The sequence below is a fragment of the Castanea sativa genome, chromosome 3 (assembly GCF_040712315.1).
Source record: "Castanea sativa cultivar Marrone di Chiusa Pesio chromosome 3, ASM4071231v1".
Classification (NCBI taxonomy): Eukaryota; Viridiplantae; Streptophyta; class Magnoliopsida; order Fagales; family Fagaceae; genus Castanea; species Castanea sativa.
Window position 1 is genome coordinate 57,425,488 of NC_134015.1, and position 20,961 is coordinate 57,446,448.

Genomic DNA, 20,961 nt, shown 5'->3' on the forward strand with positions numbered 1-20,961 from the left:
CTTAGTTTCCTATATCTGCACCCTATGGTAAATTTATAGCTTCTTTCTTCAAATTGATGAGGACGTTAAATAGAAGCACAATCCTACATACTTCATTATGTAAATTGCCATTTCCTATTTACCAGGAGAGCAGTCCAGACTCATCCATTAACATGTTTAGGAAAAATGGTTTAGCACTTTTCAAAATTCAGACTCCATTATCATATGTATATCCTGTTTTAGTACCTAAAGTTTTAGTTTCAATTAGAATTATTAGTGCTGCTAAAATTACTGATTCTCCCAAAAGTTTAAACTATTAGGAAATGATAAATTTAATCGTTTAACCATATACTTGTCAGGGGCGTGGCCAGAAATTTTTGGTTAGGCGGCCGAGGTAATACTATCATATTGATTTCAAGAAAAATACGAAGTATGACATTTATACATACATACATGTCTTCCTGCATTAGTTTTAGAAAAAAACATTAAATCTAACCAAAATTAGACTACATTTATAAGAAATAATATTCATAAAAATTAAATATAACAATGTCACTATAAGCAACCATAAAATATAGAGTAGTTAAATTCAGCCAAATTAGACTACTATGGTAAAAATTAAATTCAAATCAATTTGATTCCGCTCAACTAAATTCAAAATCAATTTCATTCCTACTAATACCCTCATAGTCTCTCTACTCTCTAATGATAATTCTCACACCAGTACAATATAGTTCCTTGAATAGCCATGGGCTCACTCAAGAAAAAAAAGTTGGATATGGCTGACATGTTTTAAAGGAGGAAAGGAAAAGTCAAAAGATGAGAAGTAGGGATTTGGGGTAGAGAATTTTTATGGCTAACGTATTGGAGAAGGGGCCAAAATTTTCTCATAGGAGGACCAGCTCTTAAATGAGAAGGTGTGAGGCCTATTTCTTCCTACTATTATAGAGGTTTTAAAAAATTTTGGGGTGTCATGGCCCCCAAAATATAACGTGCCTTTGCTTGTAACACTATTCATGTATGGGCTCAAATTCTCTTTTTAATAAGTGAGGCCTAACACTTAGGATTTTAAATAGAAGATAAAGTGGATGAAATGAGAATTGAACTTTTTACTTTGATACCATGTTAAAAATATTGATTCTTCTAAAAGTTTAAACTGTTAGAAAAAGATAGATTTAATTATTTAACCATGTACTTCTAACAATTACAATTAACCTTATCTGGTAAAATTTTCCCAAAAACTAATTTATTCTATGTATATAACGGCTGACTTTGATTAGTTGTTGAAGCCAACCCAAAATTTTTTGGACCCAAGTTTAGTTGTTGTTGGAAATGAAAGACACTTATTAGCCCTTTATGTTTATGATAATGCATGTTATTTATATAAGTAGGGCTTTTCGAATTCCTGGGGCTACAACTGGCCAGAAATCATTTTCATTGGAAGGAAATCTACTAGTATTTGAATGTGTGAAATACTTGATGTTTAAGCAAAATTTCTTGCAAGATATGCTGATGCTGAAGCTTGGGACCACAACTCTTGTTAAACAAGATTTTCACATGAAGAAATAGACCAAAACACATATAAATGCTCTTCTTTTCCTTTTATGAGCAGACGATTATGAATGCAATGCTTTCTGTATGTTAGATTCATTCTCTACCATTAACTTACATATCATCTCACCCAGTGGTTGGTTGTCATGGTTCCCTGGATGTTGGGAAGTCATTTTTAAGTTTGCTGAATGAGAAATCTAATCTTGCATATGGGTTTTGAATTTTCCTACTGTTTGGGGGAAGAAAAAAAGAACAAAAAATACAAAAGTGTTTGGGGGAAGAAGAAAAGAACAAAAAATACAAAAGTTACCGTATATTTTATTTCCTCTATTTTTAGTATCATAATTTTGATAGTTATTTAAAAAAAGAAAAAGAAAAATAGATAATAACTTTTATTGAACAAAACTTAAGTACAGTACCTTAATTGTTGTTTCTTAAATTCTCTTTTTAAAATTCAGTTATATAACTACTTAACTAAAAAATACTCTTTCATCTTATGAGAAAAAAATCCATATGACAAAATCTTATAAAAAAAAAAATTTTAAAAACAGCACCTAAATATATACCCAAGTCTTGCTCATTTTTATTAGATACCAAAATGATAGGAACCCAAAAGTTCAAGAGATTAATTATAAAGTTTGAAACTTAGGGGATCAAAATGACAATAACATGAAAGTTTAAAAGATTATTAGTTACAAGTTTTGAAACTTTGACAAAACTGCCCCAGATTAAAGGGGAAAATATGTATTAATTTTAGGTCCCACTACTCATTATCATGCAACCGAATCTATTATATCATGATTATCACAAAGAATAATTTTAGAACTTGTGAGTTGTAACCATTCGATTTGGTTGGTAGGTCAGGAGTCTCCCTCAAGTTCCAACACCGTTTAGCCAAAGCATATGCACGATTGCTTTGTTTTTTAACCAGATATACATGTAGCCATGCACGTCAAACTCAATTATTCTAAGATGGGGTTGGTTTGACACTTGTTGGGCCCAACCATGAAATAATGGCTCAGAGGATTAAACAACTTTAAAAAACAACCTCTTCTCTTCTGTTCTCTTCTCTTCTCTCAAAACTTTACATATTGAAAAAAGGCTGCCAAGTGTTAGTCTTTCATCAAAAGTGCACCTAAAATGGTACAAATGTAAACGTCATAGTAGATGGGGTGGCAATGGCATGTTCTCTTTTTTTCTGTCTGATGATGAGTCAATTGTCAAAAAGATCAGCAAGAAACGTGTTCAAATCACATTATTCTAGCTATAATACAATGGATCCATCCACACAATAAAGGTTCCTTTTTCCTTCTCCTTGACAGTGATTGTAAACAAAATACATGACACATTAAAGATGAAAGAATACATTTGTCAGAAAAGAATACATGTGATTTGTGATTTTGATTAATCTGTTGAGGATTGATACCGATTTTCTGGCTTTTTGTTGTTTCTAGCTACTAAAACCATAAGAAATTCTTGACAAAGAACCATATATAATACCAACATGAACAATGATTTTTAATAGGCTAAAAAAGTAATTAACTAATATAAGTAGATAGGGTAGTAAAGTTCCATTAAATTAAAAAAATACTGCCTCTCTCTAGATATACAAAAAGGAAAAATCTAAAAAGAAGAGATCAGGTTCTTCTACCCCAATACCAGTCATATCACCACTCAAAAAGGAATCAAATTCCCCAGCAGTAGCCCAGCTTTTTTTTTCACATAGGAGGAAGACAACAGGAAAAAAAAAAGATATTAAAAAATACCTTAGTGGGAATTGCCTCTAGATGATTCCAAATTACAAGCCTAGGCTCTATCATGGTGACATCTTGTCCACACATCAACACCACTAGTCAATACCTCCCCCCTCTTTTTTTTGAACTAGGTGTAGTATTATTATCAGGCCCACAGCAACACTAACCAAAGGGTCAGGCCCAGATAGAAGAACAGGCTAGTGCATCTAGTGATGAGAGGTACAGGAGCACTTGAATCATTGATACCAGTAGTGGTGGTTCCTGCGGCGGGGCTGATTCCTGTGCCAAATACTGAAGAAGGTGTGGTTGTGGATGGAGTTGTAGTTGATGGTGTGGTTGTGGTTGGAGTTGTGCCTGTAGGTGTTGTGCTTGGAGTTGTGGTACTGGGAGTTGTTGGTGTTGTTCCTGTTTGGCTGAACAAAGCAGAACATCATCATATTAATAATAACCTCAAAACCATGCTTCATTATGATAAAATTAAAAAGGAAAAAAAAGACTATTCATAATAAAAAGCTGAACAAAGCAAAAAAACAAAAACCATCATATATATTAACCTCAAAACCATGCTTCATTATGATAAAATTAAAAAGGAAAAAAAAGACTAATTCATATTTCATACTACTAAAAGTTTAAGCCATTGGGAAAGCATGAACTTTAATTATCTAATCATTATTCTAACACATTTGGTTATGTTTAGGCCTCTGTCTCCCTTTAATATGAGTCACAAGACCCAAAAACTTACACAATTATAAAATAATACATTTTAATCATTTAAAAATTATTCTATCAAAATGAAAAATATATGATACTTAAAAAATAACATGCAGAAAACAGAAGTGAAGCTGAGATCTGAGGAGAAATAGGACAAATGCACTTGTGAAATATCAACATCATGACAGCTCACCAGCTCTTATTAAGAAGCAGGCTCAGGATTGTAAAGATATGAAGCTGTGAAGCACTAGATCTACTTTTCTGAATCACTGTCAAGAAAATTATTTTATTCACCTTGAATAAGTTAGTCTAATACTAGGCTGCAATTGCTAATCCAAGCAAAACCCAGTTCAGAAATACCATTTATTAGATGTCAATAATTGCAGGATTGGTGTGTCAAAAAAATATATATAATTGCAGGATTGGTAAAGTTAGGAAAGTAGGCTTTTCACAAGCAGAATTAATCAGTATGAAGAATCTATAACCAAAATAAATAAATAAATAAAAAATCTTCTTTGGGCATGGAAAAGAAGTCCCTAAATAAACAAAGTTCTCCACATAAAAAAGGAAGCTTTAAACCAGATGCACACCCCACTGAAGTCAGAAATGTTTTGAAGATAACAACTGAAAATTTTTCCTTTCATGTGAAAATGAACCAGAACATTCACTCAGAATGACAAAAAGATTCAAGATTTGAAGTAGGAACTAAGAAACCATACCTGGATGATGGATAAACACAAGTAGTAGAAGATCCAGCTGAAAATCAATCATCCAAAGAAGAAGAAAAATAAAATCAGTAAAATTTTTTAGTAAACAAAAATTGCAGGTGGATGAGTGTCCAAGCCCAAAGGGACTTACTTGGGGCAGTTTGAGTGACAGTGGCAGTGCCTGAGAAATCACAGCTCCCTTGAGCCTGACTCTTTTTTTGGTAATAGCTATTCACAGCATAGTCACAGTGATTCTTCACAGTGTTAGGGCTGTAACAGGCACCATTTTGAACGATAGGAGTACAGTCAGCTCCAGCTCCACAAGCATAATCCAGTGACTTCTGAAGGGCTTGGTCACTGAGCCCATCTTTGCATACACAATATGTAGCACCTATAGGAGGAAAAATGAAAAGTATTTATAACAAAAACCAAAAATAGATCAATTAGTTCACACAAATCTCCTACCCCCCCCCCCCCCCAACCCCCCAAAAAAAATAGTACAAGAAACTAAGAAAATCAAAGGGAAAAAGCACTATACACTCTCTCCAGCAATATCTTGGCCATATATGCAAAGAAAAAGTTTTTTTTTTTTAATTTATTTTAAATCCTTATCAGATGGAGTAAGAGAAATCAACAAAATAAAACTCCGCACTCACTTGAGAAAATCTATGAACCCATTTCACTTTAGCAGGAAAAGACAAAAGAGAAAACCATAGCAAAAACAAGATGTGAACCTGTCCCAAAATAAATGTCATGATAACCCTCTAAACCATTTAAATCTAAGGTTTGGGGAAAGAAAAGGAAGACTCAGAAAAAATTCAGAAGCTTACTTGAATGGCCAGTAAGGGCTAAGAAAAGCACCAGATACACAAGAACAGCCATGATTAATCGAAGATTGTGGTTGGAGTTATATGAGAAAATTAACTATCTTTTATGAGAGTTGGTTGAGCTTGAAAGCAAGATGGCTAAGTGGGTTTGAGAGAGAGAGAGACAGGGAGAGAGAGAGAGAGCAGATGTTGAGGGATGTGGAGATTTCTAGACTATAGTGGAGGTGTGAAGTGTCTGTATCTGGTATATGCTTTTAAGAGTGGCCCTTTTTATGTTTTTTACAATTTATGTATCAAACTGTTAATTTAATACTTTGTAGTTTGTACTATAAAGATTAATATATATATATATATATATATATTTATGCACAGAATGGAGAAGAGTGATATGGCCATATGGGGAACTGAACTAGCTGGAGCTTTTGTCATGTATTTGACTATTGGTGTTGGTGTAAGTATTACATTCTAACGGTCATAAACTCATGTGGGTGATCAAAGCTTGACCCAACCTGGTTTTGGTTGGAACTGTGTGGTAAGGGGGCCCTACTATTGAAGGTTCTTGCAGATCTTTTCTCTTATGTGCTGTCGTTTTGAGCTGCTAGCATCACTACATTGTCCTTTTTGTGCTTTTTTTGGGGCATCAATGGATTGTTTCGGTGCTTGGAATGATTCCCTTTATATTTGTAAACTGATTGGTAAGCTTATAGACTATAGTTACCATCATGTCTTTAGCCTAAAAAAGAAATGAAAAATAAGCTCTTCCCTTGAATCCATACACTTCTTTTTATATGTAGAGCTTTTTTTTAAAGGGGAAATCAACTATTTATAATTATATTTCTAATAAGATTTGAATTTATGTTATTCAATTATGAATCACAACAATTATGTTTTATTATTTAATTAAAATGATAATTAATTTCTTTTTAATATAGCGTTTAATCCAGCTACTAACCACTTCAATTTTAGTTGGGCAATGCTTTGTATTAAGTTAGGTAACTCTTTAAGAAGAAAGCACACTTTGTTATAACTTGAATATTTATTAATTTGCGATTAAAAAAAAACAATCATTTATATATGTGGTTGCCGCTGGTACTTGGTGAAAAGCAATCTAATTACTACTTGACACATGTATAAATTGTATTACTTAATGAAAAACAATCCAATTACCACCTGACAATTTGACATATAAATAATATTACAAAGTATATGACAAAGTGTCTTTTTGTTAAGGCAATGTTGTATATTGTTGGATTCTTTCTTTTCTCATTTTATTCTCTAATAATGAACTGTCCAACCCTATCTTAGCTTGCATGAACTTTTAGAAAATTCAGCCAACATATATAAAACCTTTAGAGCAGGCAACATTGACATTTAGGGCAGGTCGAAAACCTCACACACGAATTTTATTCCGAAGAGAGAGCTTTATTCTTTCAGAATGTTATAGAAACAAATTATATCTTTTCTAAAAATAAAAAAACAATTATATATTTTTCCAAATAAATTAAGACAACTGTTATGAATCTCCACACACCAATACCATTAAAGAATTTATGCATTCAATTATAAAGATCTTTAGAGTATTGTTTTTCAAAGTAGATATTATTCTATTATTTTCAGTTAGTTTAATTGGTAAAGTTTTTTATTGTCGAATAAAAGGTCTTTGTGGTCTAAATCCTGTTTATACTAAAAATTAATTAGTGTCTTAGTTTAATGATAAAAATCAATCATCATAAAACAGACACTATAGGTTGAAATTCTATTATATTTATAATAATATTTTAAAAAAATAGAAATTACTCCTGTATATAATTCAAAACTATCCAAATTTGCTCTTATAAATTTGAATATCATATTATCATTAGCTTCATCATAGTACGGTGCTATTTCTCTTCCTGGAAAAAGAAAAAGAAAAAAAAATAGTATGAAATTGACTCATCATAAGTGTGAGATAATAGGAATTTTATAGGACAATGGAATCAAGAGTGCTTATATCTTTGTAAAACCAACATACAAGAATCTTATAAATGTAAATAGTATGATTACAAACAACAAAGGGGTCAAGACCAGGGTGGTCGATACCGTACCGATACCGGCCGGTACATACCGTACCGGCCAGTGCACCGGTACCGGTACACTTCTATATTGTACCGGAAAAAATACCGGCCGTACCGGCCATACCGGCCAATTTCAGGCAATACCAGCCGGTACCGGGCGTACCGGTCGGTACAGAAAAAAGCTTTTTTTTTTTTTTTTTAGTTTTGTAATTTTTGAATTTTTGTAAGGGCATAATGGTAACTTATTTACATTAACTTATTAGTATTATTTGTTTTCTTAGTATGCAATGAACAACTAAGCTTTCTATTTTTTATATTGTGTTTTTTTTTCTTTTAATTGATACTAAAGTCTAAAACTATGAATAATTTGTTCTGAATTGAGGTAATATTTTATGATAAATTTTTATATTTACTATAATATAAGTGAAATATTATATGTTTATAAACATGGTTATATATATATATAAAATAGCAGTAAACCCGAAACGGTACACCGATATTGACCGGTATCTGAAATATATCGTACCGGTGGCCAAACCGGTACAGCTTCCGGTACGGTATTGACTTTCTTGGTCAAGACACTTCAGGGTTTTATCTACTCATCTTGTGTAGTGTTGGGTTACACGAGTTAGTGAAGTCCCACATTGAATAAAAATGAGAAGAATGAGTAGTTAATATAACATAATTGAGCACATACTCATTGTGTTTAGGCCTTTTGAGTTAAAGTATGTCTCGATATGTTATATTAATTACTCAAGGAAGCTCCCTAAGGTGTTTATCTCCCAATATGTAGATGTGTAGCACATTAATAATATTCAACTTTTCAAAACATATTCTGTCGCCATTTTCAATATTTATTAGTCATGTTGATGCGATCATGTTGTTTTAAAGAACAAAAGTCTATGGAATAGTATGAATTCACACACTCATTCGCATCATGTTTCACAGCTTATCAAGCTAGCAAATTGTAATTGGTGTATAAAAATATTGTATTAGTTAATTCGTGTGAAACTGATGAGAAAAAAAAAAGAAAAAAAAGTGTGTTTTGCATGTTAGTATAGAACTATAAAATAGATCTTTCAACAATCAAGAAAGGTAGCCAACCGACACAGCCGAAGACCTTATATTACGTTATAAAATTGATTTGTTAATTGATTCGTGGTTGGCCTTTCGTTCTTGAGTAATATTAGACAATTTGGCCTTTTAGAAACATACTCAAACTCAAACCCACGTAGACATGTATTGGTCCAAGGCACCTCACTCTACCACTAGGCCAAGCAGTGCAACGCAAGTCAGCATATACCCACAAGTAAAATCAGGGTCGTCGATACCGTACCAACCAGTGCATCGGTACCGGTACACTTTTATTTTGTGCCGAAAAAAATACCGGCCAATTTCAGGCAATACTAGCTGGTACAGAAAAAAACTTTTTTATTTATTTTAATTTTGTAATTTTTGAATTTTTGTAAAGGCATAATGATAACTTATTTACATTAACTTATTAGTATTATTTGTTTTCTTAGTATGCAATTAACAACTAAATTTTCTATTTTTTATATTGTGTTTTTTTTTTCCTTTTAATTGATACTAAAGTCTAAAACTATGAATAATTTGTTCTGAATTGAGGTAATGTTTTATGATAAACTTTTATATTTACTATAATATAAGTGAAATATTATATGCTTATAAATATGGTTCTAGAGATTTTGGTGTGTGTATATAATATATATATATATATATATATATATATATATATATATATATATATAATAGCAGTAAACCCACACCGGTATTGACGGTATCCGAAATATATCGTACCAGTGGCCAAATTGGTACAGCCTTTAGTACGGTATTGACTTCCTTGAGTAAAATAGGTATTGATATTTGAATATGCATAAAAATTTTGTCAAAAAAAATTCACGCACGATTCATGTGGTTGCTTGTCAATGATAAGTAAAAAAGTGATGTCAGTAATAGGTTCTGATAAGAATTAATAAAAACTTACTAACTCAATTATTGTGAATTTTTGTGCATATAGTATTGCTCTAGCTAGAGATGTCTCTCTCTCTATATATATAATTTTTTTTTTTCATGGAGTTATTTACAAGTTTGGATACAAACTCAAGTATGTCCTTCCTTGCATTTATATATGTGACAACCGTTTGTTACGATCATGATTTAAGGTTGTCGATTAGTAAGAAAAAGAGGGTATGTTGTAGTTCCTTATTCTATGATTCTATCAAGAACCAAATTCACTTCTTTATAGTGGTATCTATGATGATGGTGATGATGATTGATGAACCCCACAGCTCCCTTTGAGCTTTTACCAATTTGAAGCAATGAGCAAACATTTGACCCATTGATAATAAAATAATGTGAATATTGTTGAGTGATTAATATATATATTGAAGGAGAGAAAAGTAAAAAGCGGATATTAGATTTTAACGTAATTCAGCTTAATGACTTTTGTTTATAAGAGAAAGCTTTTAAATATTATACCATTGTTTTTAAAATCGTGCCTTACAATAAACCAAATATAGAGTTTATATATTAGAGAATTTTAGGCTAACCTTAAAGTTAGGTTTTTTGGACCACGACATCTCTAACACGTAACAAAAAGTCCTACTTAAACCACGAACAATATACACATTCTTTGAGAGTTGGATGAAATTTTAGAGAGCTATCTCTATTTTAGAAAATGACACTCATCTCCTAAAGGTTTGTGATCCATAAATAGCACAAATTGTAACTGAAATTTTTCCCCCTTTCTTTCGGAAAATTCTTAGGTAGTCCAGGAGCATAGAGAAATGGTGCTCCCTCCTCTCACATTCATGATAGGCCCCACCATGCATTTAATGAACGGGTCCCACCATGAATGTGAGAGGAGGGAGCACCATTCTCCGTGCTCCGAGAGTACCTAAGAATTACTCCTTTCTTTTTCTCTTATTTCTTTCAGAATCAAATGCTTATTCAAAGTAACCTTTAGGTAATGATTAAATAACAGTCTTTAATGGCATAGTGCTATTTTTGAAAATAAAAGCCAAGTTTTTAACATTTTCCCAAATGTCAAGATTAGTCATGTAATACCCATTGAAGTAAACAGGAAATCACCTATAAAAAAAAAAAAAAAAAAAAGGTGAAGTCCAATTATCTCTAATTCAATGGGTATTAGTCATCTCTAACACATAACATAAAGTCCTACTTAAACCATGAACAATATACACATTCTTTGAGATTTGGATGAAATTTTAGACACTTATCTCCATTTTAGAAAATGACACTCTCTCCTAAATTTTTGTGATCCATATATGGCACAAATAGTAACTGAAAATTTTCCCCTTTCTTTCTCTCTCTTTTATTTTATTTTATTTTTAATTTCAGAATCAAATGCTTATTCAAAGTAAACTTTAGGTAATGATTAAATAACAGTTTTTAGGGGCATAGTGCTATTTTTGAAAGTAAAAGCTAAGTTTTTAACATTTTCTCAAATGTCAATATTTGTCATGTAATAACCGGTGAATTAAACAGGTCAAGTCCAATTATATCTAATAATAAGTTCATAATCAACGAGTCCAAACTCCACACAGGAACTGGTTATCAATATGAGGAGGATAAGTTTTCCTTTTTTATTTTGTGGGCCATAAAAACAAACAAGTTTGGTGGAAACCAAAAGGAAAAACACTAGGAACCATTCTTTGAAATTCTGTGGTTGCTTTTGGATCACTTTATGTATTGATCATTCTCCAAAGTGTTTGATTGGGGTTTAGAAATTCCTTACCAGCTGAAAAAAGAGAATAATTGGACCACGATCACATAGACATTTATAGGTAGATGCCCTCTTCACCTCTCTTATCTTTATGAACATGTATTTTCATACTTATAAAAGTTGTGAAGAATCAAAATTTTCCCTTTACCTCAAAAATTCATAACATTCTGTCCAAACATAACAAAAGGGATTCTTAAAAAGAGAGGATTTTGCTTTTGGGGGAGTGTGGCCAAACAGGTTTGTTGGGACTTGGGATCAGCCTACTCAATGAATTTTCTAGCTTATTCAAACTTTCTTGCTACATAATTTAGTGTTGGCCGGTGGGTTCAATATGTTATGAAAATCTAGTCAAAAATAAAAAGTGTAAATAATATCATTTTTGAAAGACATCCAAACTAAAACACGTGCCCCATCATCTAATAATGTGTGGATTAATCTTGCAAGCAAGGGTTTGAATATTGTGAACATTTGTCTTGAATTCTTTGCTTTTTTACAAAGTTCTTTGGTCCTACCATACAGCGAATGCCACTTGTTAAAGGTGATCTAAATTATGAATTTAAATATAATAGGACTAATTGGTTTGTTTCACATTCAATATATGTGAGCTTAATTCAATCCTCTTGGCAAATACAATGCCTATACTTGATGGGAAATATTGCCTGTATTTTAGACAAATATGAATTAATCGTCTAACAATTATTCCAACACTTCAAATGGTGAATTCAAATAATTTAACTATTGATTTAGCAAAAAATAAAATAAAAATAAACTATTGTTCAACTTCTAAAAACTCCTATTGATACTTAACATGAGAGACATGCTCTAATTTTATTGATAAATTATCACTAAATCCAAAAATTGAAGCTATTTAAAAATTGATGAATTTAATCATGAGAGACATGCTCTAATCCTATTGATACTTGTTTAACCCACTTGAGATTAATAAAAAAATGCTAAGGTAAGAATCATTGTGGGATGGAATGCCTTCTCTGATGAGTTAGTAAGTTGGTGCAAGTTTGGTGAGAAGTGTAAGACTTACATGCATGTTATATATGTGATCGAACAATAAAAAATGTTTCGAACCCATTTTTCTAATTTTTGAGAAAAGAAGGGCTTGACTTGTGTCTAATGCATTGAAATATTGAATATGACATGGAAATGACATGTGTCTAAATATAATTATGTGTTGTTCTCGTGTGTTATTTTGTGTTGAAGATAACACTGACACATATACGTTATGTGTCCAAAAATGATCAAGTGTCGCTCTCGTGTGTTATTTACTGCACTAAACTGGAACTTTGTCCATCTAATATAGGCAGATTTGCATTGAGGTTTTGACTTTGCATTTCAAGCCTTGACAGGCCTAAGTTACTATTCAGCCATAAAGATTGGGTATTAGCCCAAATGGCTAGAAAGCTGTTTCACTAATAAGTATGTAGTTTGGTATCCAAATCCAAAACCTGATAGAGGCCTTGCCATTTGTCAATGTTCAGAATTAGCAAATCGAGATCCTTGTAGCCAGCTCTTGTGGAATTGACTCTTCCTACAGAATTATATCATTGAACGAAGAAATAAAAAGTGAGTTAGTCACAAGTTGCACCAAATGAGCCCAGCCTGTACCATCATAGGCTTATGAAGCTTAGCGAGATCTTGGGCCCCGTGCTTGTAGCTCTCTGAAATTTATCAATGTCTCTAGAACTGTCCATTCAAAACTTAGGCCCAATCAAACTATCCAAAGAAAGAATAAGGAGATATAATCTCTATTTGTTTTTTGAAATTTAAACAGGAAAAATACTATTTAATTTTGACGAAATCGTTAAAGATCAGTTTTATTTCTTTATTATTTATTATCTCTTATTTAAAAGGATATACCATTTATGCCAATTATATCTTTAAGGCCAATTATCAGTTTACATAAATAGTGTAATGTAAAGTAAACATTGTAGGCAAAATGATTTTAGGAAAAATAATTTTTTTAAAAGTGACAAAGCAAATAAATATTTGCCACTTTTGGAGAAAGCGTACAATCCATTTATTGAGGGTGGTGATCTAGTGATTATTGGGCTTACTCAAAATTGGCTTGGGGGTGGAGGTATTAAGTTCAAATCTCGCAATAAAAAGTGTTTAGGAAATATCGTGCACTCTCAATTCAATGTTGAATGCCTCTAGTGCTCTTGTGGGGTTGAGATTATAGTTATAACGCACTGATTCTTCTTCTTGTAGGCTTAAACCTAACGGATAGGATGCTATTATGAAAAAAAAAAAACCACTCTGCTCACCTCTGCAATTTATAGCACGTTAAATCCAAGAGATTATAAATGGAAAGAAGCCCAATTCTATTGCCCAAAAAAAAAAAGCCTCATTGGGCCGCTTTATGAGCCGTCCAATGGACATTCCTACTAAAGAGCATTAAGCCATTGACAATGCAATGCTAGCCAAGAAAGATGGTCATCTCACGTCCAAGATTGGCCGAGTGTGCCCAACTCAACTACCACACATCCAATCTTGGGACATCATCGGCGTTCAGTTCTACTATGCTTCATTTTTATATCACAGGTAGACCAGTAGACCCAAAAACTGAATCACGTTAACCTTACCAAGGTCCTCTCTGAAGGGGTTAGGGTCGACTCTGTCAGTGGGATAGGGGCATAGACACAATGTGAATTCTGGTTACAGGGAGAATTAATGGAGATTGGACTAAACAAACTAATATGTTATATATATATATATACACACACACACACACACACAAAGAAGGAGGAGACAGTGACGAAGGAATGTGGCGATTTGAGGGTGATGGCATGGCATATTCCGGAAAAATGAAAAGTTTGAAAAGGTTAGATATTTGATTTTTTTTTTTTTTTTTTTTTTTTGAGAGAGATAGTTACATAATGATGCTAACTTTGCAGTTTAAGCCATTTTTTCTCTGACTCCAATCACTTTGTATATGGGGAGGTGTCAATTCAGTTACAAAATTCTTGGTATATTTGAAAAGTTTTATGCTGAAAAGGCGTTAAATTGGATGGATTGGAGGGGTGTTCACCAAACCGCATAAACCGCATCAAAACCGCCCGCAAAATGGCATAATCGCACCGCACCGTATGGTGTAGTGCGGTTTGCGGTTTTACAATAAGAAAACTGCACAAACCGCACCGCACTCTCTCTATATATTAATAGATTTAATTATTTTTAATATTAAATATATTATTAATAGTTTAATAACTCTAGTTTTCAAAAAAAAAAAAATAGTTTGATAATCTTAGCAAGTGTTGATTAAGAAAGCCAACCCAAAATAAAGAAAAATTAGCTCCATAGTTTAAAACTTGGATCAAAACAAAAGGAAAAATTAGTTTTGGGCTAGGTAGAAAAAACCCAAAATTTGAAAAATATACCAACTTCAAATCATTCAAACTGCATCTTATACACTGCACTGTAAATGTGACCGCAAAAATGAGGTGCGGTGCGGTTATGGTTTTGGCTAAATTTTAAACTTTACCGCATCACACCGCACCGCACATGTGACTGCAAAAATAAGGTGCGGTGCAGTTATGGTTTTAGCTAAATTGCACCGCAAAATGCGGTGCTAAAAATGGCCCAAAACCGCACCGCACCGCGAACTCCCCTAATGGGTTGTATTGCTGAGGTGGCACAAAGCTTATGTAAACACATTTTAATGATGTGTTTATTTCTTATTGGCTGGGACTACAAGGTCAACTCCCCGATTATTAAGTATTTCCCTTAAAATATAACCCAGCATTTATGTTCATCATTCAATTGAGGAAATACTTACCTAATTTGATATTTGCTACTGAAATTAAAATTGCCCTATTTATCAAACGTCAAAAATACTTTTGAAAAGAAACAAAGAAAGCCAACACAAATAAAACAATAATCTCAAAATTATGGGACATCAGACTTGACTAGTAACTATTGAAATCAACCATTAATTATTGAATTCAAATAACCTAAACCATACATTAAGGATGATAATTTTGCCCCGACCCACTTGACCTGCCCTTCTCCGCTTCGCCTCGTGCGGGTTTTCCCCACCCTGCAAAGGTGGTGAGGCAGGGATGGACGAGATTTTAGACCTGCACCATGGGGCGGGGCGAGGATGGATTTACACTTTTTAGACCCACCCCGCCCCGCCCTGCATTAATAAGGGTTAAATTGTAATTTTTTCATACCCTAAAACCCTCTTATTTAAACAAAAATTTCATTAGCTTATTTTATTCTACCTAACGCAAGTCTTTGCTTCTTTTTTCTCTCTAGCAAAGTTGGAAAAAATTACCAATTTTAATGTTTTCTTTTGTCTTTATTAGAAACAAATTTATATACTATTGAACTACTGATTTCATTCATGCGTCTTTCTCAACTTAAATTTCATCATGAACAAAATATAATTTTTTTTAATGAGGTACGGGTCCGAGAATCTGAATGTTTGTATTTGTGTCATTGTGCGTGTGTGGGCATTTGGTTGTTATGAGGTATAGGTTTGAGACTCTGAGGTGGCTTTGGTCCAGGTTAATGTTATTCATAATATATTTAATTGTTTAACGACATTATTCAGACCCAAATGTCTCATTCTTATAGACTTTGAAGGGTCATCTAATCTTTGTTGGTATGGCATAGTAAGGCATACCTAATCCGGAGCTATAATTTGAACAAATATATATATGAACAAGTTGATCAAAATATATATGAGCCTAATCTGGAGTTATAATTTGTTCAAATCCTATAAGTTGTTACTGTGCCATATATCAAAAATGTCCTTCTTGATTAGTTCAAATTATATGTAGGGATGAAAATTTTGCCCCGCCCTGCTTAACTCGCCCCTCCTCGCTTCACCCCGTATAAGTTTTCCTTGCCCTGTAAAGGTGGTGGGGTGGGGGTGGGGGTGGGGATGGGGTGAGATTTTAGACCTGCACCACGGGGCGGAGCGGAGATGGGTTTACACTTTTTAGACCACCTCGCCCTGCATTAATAAGGGTTAAATTGTAATTTTTTCATACCCTAAAACCCTACTATTTAAACAAAAATATCATCAGCTTATTTTATTCTACCTAATGTGGCTCTCTACCTCTTTTTTCTCTCTAACAAAGTTGGAAATAAGGTACTAATTTTAACGTTTTCTTTTGTCTTTATTAGAAACAAATTTATATACTATTAAATTACTGATTTCATTCATGCGTCCTTCTAAACTTAGATTTCATCATGAACATAATATAAATTTTTTTTAATGAGGTTCGGGTCTGAGACTTTGAATGTTTGTGTTTGTGTCATTGTGTGTGTGTGTGGGCATTTGGCTGTTATGAGGTACAGGTTTGAGACTCTGAGGTAGCTTTGGTCCATGTCAATGTTATTTATAATATACTTAATTGTTTAACTACGTTATTTAGACCCAAACGTCTCATTCTTATAGACTTTGAAGGGTCATCTTATCTTTGTTGGTATGGCACAGTAAGGCATACCTAATCCGGAGCTATAATTTGAACAAATATATATTCGAACAAGTTGATCAAAATATATATGAGCCTAATCCGGAGCTATAATCTGTTCAAATCCTATAAGTTGTTACTGTGCCATATATTCAAAATGTCCTTCTTGATTTGTTCAAATTATAAGCATTATGAGAATGAGATTTGTTCAAATATATATGAACCTAGTCCGGAGCTATAATTTGTTCCAATTTGATCAAAATATATATAGTCCAGATTAGTTTCAAATAAAAGTAGGGTCTGAAGCTATATATGTGAATCACAAATAAAAGCTCCTTCATAAAAATAAAGGTTCCAAATTGGGTTAAAACTCATTGTTTCATTTTTTTTATTCATTTAATTTTTTTTTTCTTTCCCATTATTTTATATTATCTTTGTTGGAGAAATATAGTTTGTCCATTACTAAGTTGCTAAATTAACATCAGGAAAAAAATGAATTCACATGAAAACATTGGTAGCTCCAATCCATCTGGCAGCAATCAATTTTCTTTGACAGTAGGTGAAGATAATGCAACCCCGTCATCACCTCTGTTGAATATGCTCAAAGATGTTCAGGCAGTACAGCCTAGCAATGAGATAATTGAAGGAGAGGGGAAGTACAAATCAATTGTTTGGAATCATTTTAAGAGAAAGAGAGTTGATGAGAAAGACAAGGTTGAGTGCAATTATTGTAAGAAATTGCTAATAAGGGGATCCAATTATGGCAGTAAACATTTGCATGACCACGTGAAAATATGTCAAGGAGAAAGTTTCAAGACATTAGGGATATGAATCAAAAAATTTTGGCGAGGGATCAAAAAAGTGGATTCAATGGCGGGTGTGAATGCTTATAATTTTGATCAAAATGTATCAAGAAATGAACTTGCTCGTATGATCATCTTGCATGAGTATCCCCTCTCTATAGTTGACCACATTGGTTTTAGAAAATATTCAACTTCTCTTCAACCATTGTTCAGGATGGTTTCTAGGAACACAATCAAGAAGGACATTTTGAGCATCTATGAGAAAGAAATGGAGAAATCAAAGCATAAAATTGATAAGAATCAAGGTAGAATTTCTATTACCATTGATATGTGGACTTCACAAAACAAAAAGCGAGGGTTTATGGTTGTAACCAGAGACAGCCCAACATAATTTGGAGCCTAAGGCGAAAAATTTATGTGGTTAGGCTCCAAATTATGTTGGGCCTTTAATATGTAAATATTAATTAAACAAAATTATTTAATACTAATCAAATTAAGGTTAATTTGATACATTAAATATATAAATAATACCAACTAGACTAATGTTAATTTCATATAGAGAATTGAATATTATAGTTGAACTATAAATATTAATAAAAAGAAATAAAAATATATTGCGATTGAAAAAGATACTTTATTTTGGATATAAAACGATGAATAGTTAAATAAAATTGTAATCTAATTTTTAATTTTATATTTTGATTTTAAGAGAAAGAGATAGATATTATTTAGTGTGTGGCTTTGTAGGATTTTAGGGTTTCAATTGAGTTAAGATTTTATTGGTCTCGTACTTTGAGAGTCTTAATAGAAATGAAAAAGAAAAATACGCTAATTAAAAGTACTATAAAATGTTCAAAATATAATGTGACTTTGTCTCTCATTGATGAACTTCATCAATTTAACTAATGAATGTTTATATCACTTTTTTGTAATTAATAACATGACAATTTGTAAGCCAATAGTAAAATTTGTAATATCCTTAACATCACTAATAAAAAAATGTACAACATTTAGAAAATATATCTATAATTTTATAAAAATTTGGGCCTTTAACTATGGAAAGTAGGGCATTTATTCTTAAGAAAAATTTTGTTTTTTGGTGGGGCCTTAGGCCTAGGCCTAACTTGCCTAGGCCTTGGGCCGGCCTTGGTTGTAACAACACACTTCATTGATGGTTTGTGGAGATTACAAAGCCGAGCTATGAGGTACTTTTTTAAAAGTATATATTCATTTTTATGTCTTAATTAAATTCTTTTTAAATGTTTTATGAACTTATATCATTGTTAGTTCTAATTATTTAAATTTCTCATTTAAGGTTTATTTATGTGCCATCTCTACATACAAAAGAAGTGCTTTCTAGTGTCCTTCTAGATACTTTGTTGGAGTGGAATATTGATAAGAAGTTATCTATTGTGACTATGGACAATTGCAGTACTAATGATGCAGTTATAAAAATTATCTTAGATAAGCTTCAACGTGGTGCACTTATTATGTGTGGATCAATGTTGCATATGCGTTGTGCAGCACATGTTCTTAATTTGATTGTTTAGGATGATTTGGATGTAATTGGATCATGCATTGAAAAGGTTCGAGAAAGTGTGAGATTTTGGACTGCATCAACAAAGAGAAGGCAGAATTTTGAAGAGACAGTTCGATAAGCACATGTTGAATGTACCAAAGAATTAGCCTTTGATTGTAAGACTCGTTGAAACTCTACCTATTTCATGCTTTCTATTGCTATAAAGTATCAAAATGTCTTTTATCGATTGAACATATGTGAGTTATCTTAGAAGTGCGTTCCAACGAAGGAAGAATGGGAGATGGCAAGTAATATATGTGAGAGATTGATAGTGTTTCACAAGGTTATAGAGCTATTGTCAAGTACCTTATACCCTACAACTAATCTTTTCTTTCCTAAGGTGTGTGAAATAAAAATAGCTTTGAATTCTTGGTTTACAAGCGCAAGTGATGTGATTAGGAGTATGGCATTTAAAATGTTGGAAAAATTTGATTGTTATAGGAATGTGATTCATGGTGTTATGGCCGTGGCAACCATTTTAAACCCAATATATAAGATTGAATTGTTAGAATATTATTTTCCAATAATTTATGGTGATGAAGCTGATAATGAAATTAGATATTTGTTATGAAATTATTTGTGACTACAGTTGTGGGAGAATGGGTAGGGAAGGTACTCGTGGCCCTTGTGTGGGAGAGGATCCGCAAGTTGATGACTCCTTTATGGACTTTAAAAGATATCTTAGTAAAAAAAAGGGGGTGGGAATATTAAATTGGAGTTGGACCATTACCTTGAGGATGATTTAATGTCAAGAATTGTGGATTTTGATATTTTGGTATGGTGGAAATCTAATGGGCCAAAGTATCCTACTTTGCAATGTATTGCAAGGGATATCATTGCCATTCTAGTGTCAACTATTGCCTCAGAGTCATCATTTAGCACAAGTGGTTAATTGTTAAATCCACATCGCAGTAAACTTCATCAAAAGATTGTGGAGGCATTAATGTGTGCTCAAAATTGGTTATGGGTTGAAATTAATGGTAATTAAATTTACTAGTTTAATTATGCAATGATTTATGTTATTGCATTCTTTATTATATTTTTCAATTGTTTGATTGAATTTATTTTACCTATTTTTTAGGCTCTTCATCTATCGTAGATGGAATTGAAGATACATTCTAAAATATCCAAGATGATTATGATGATGAAGAAGAAAGTAGTGTCACAATGATGGAAGAAAGTGGAGAATCTTTTTGAAGAACTAGGCAATTTTTATTTTGTTATGTATTGGGAGTTTGGATTATTTTATTATATCATACTATGAGATTTTTGTTGTGATATTGTCTTGTTAAACATTTAGATAATATTTTTCATTTTTTACTAAAAATTAGTTTGATTTGATAGGATAAATTTATTTATAATTTCAAGTATATTTTTATTAATGAAACATGTCTTTTTATTTAAAAAAATGGTAATAGTTGTAAGGCAAATTAACAAGAAATAGAGTTTTACGGGATGTGCGGGGCTTTGCGGGGCCTTAAGGGGTGGGGATGGGGCAAGAAAAATCCATGCGGGGTGGGGGCGAAGACCCCATTCTTCGGCCCCGCCCCACCCCGCCCCTCCCCATTGCCATCCCTCGTGCATGAACGTAGCAAAGTCAAAGAAGAGTATGTGGCTTAATTATATGCGATGATTAACAAATTGGATACAATTTCCTTATGGGACAAAATGGTATTGCCCATAATTATATAGGATGATTGAGAAATTGGATTCAATTTCCTTATGGGACAAAATGGTACTATCAATCCAATTTCCTTATGGGACAAAATGGTACTATCGAGCATTCACGTTA

The 20,961-nt window shown here is 32.6% G+C and overlaps 1 protein-coding gene across 1 annotated transcript; it reads right to left on the minus strand.

The window, feature by feature from the left end:
• Nucleotides 1–3,080: 3,080 nt before the first annotated feature.
• On the minus strand, nucleotides 3,081–5,866 carry LOC142627776 (PLASMODESMATA CALLOSE-BINDING PROTEIN 2). Its single transcript, XM_075801667.1, has 4 exons — nucleotides 5,533–5,866; nucleotides 4,854–5,093; nucleotides 4,715–4,751; nucleotides 3,081–3,697 (listed from the first exon to the last, which is right to left on the minus strand). The coding sequence occupies exons 1-4, from the start codon at nucleotides 5,582–5,584 to the stop codon at nucleotides 3,430–3,432; spliced, it is 597 nt and encodes a 198-aa protein (XP_075657782.1). The 5' UTR covers nucleotides 5,585–5,866; the 3' UTR covers nucleotides 3,081–3,429.
• Between the last annotated feature and the right edge of the window lie 15,095 nt (nucleotides 5,867–20,961).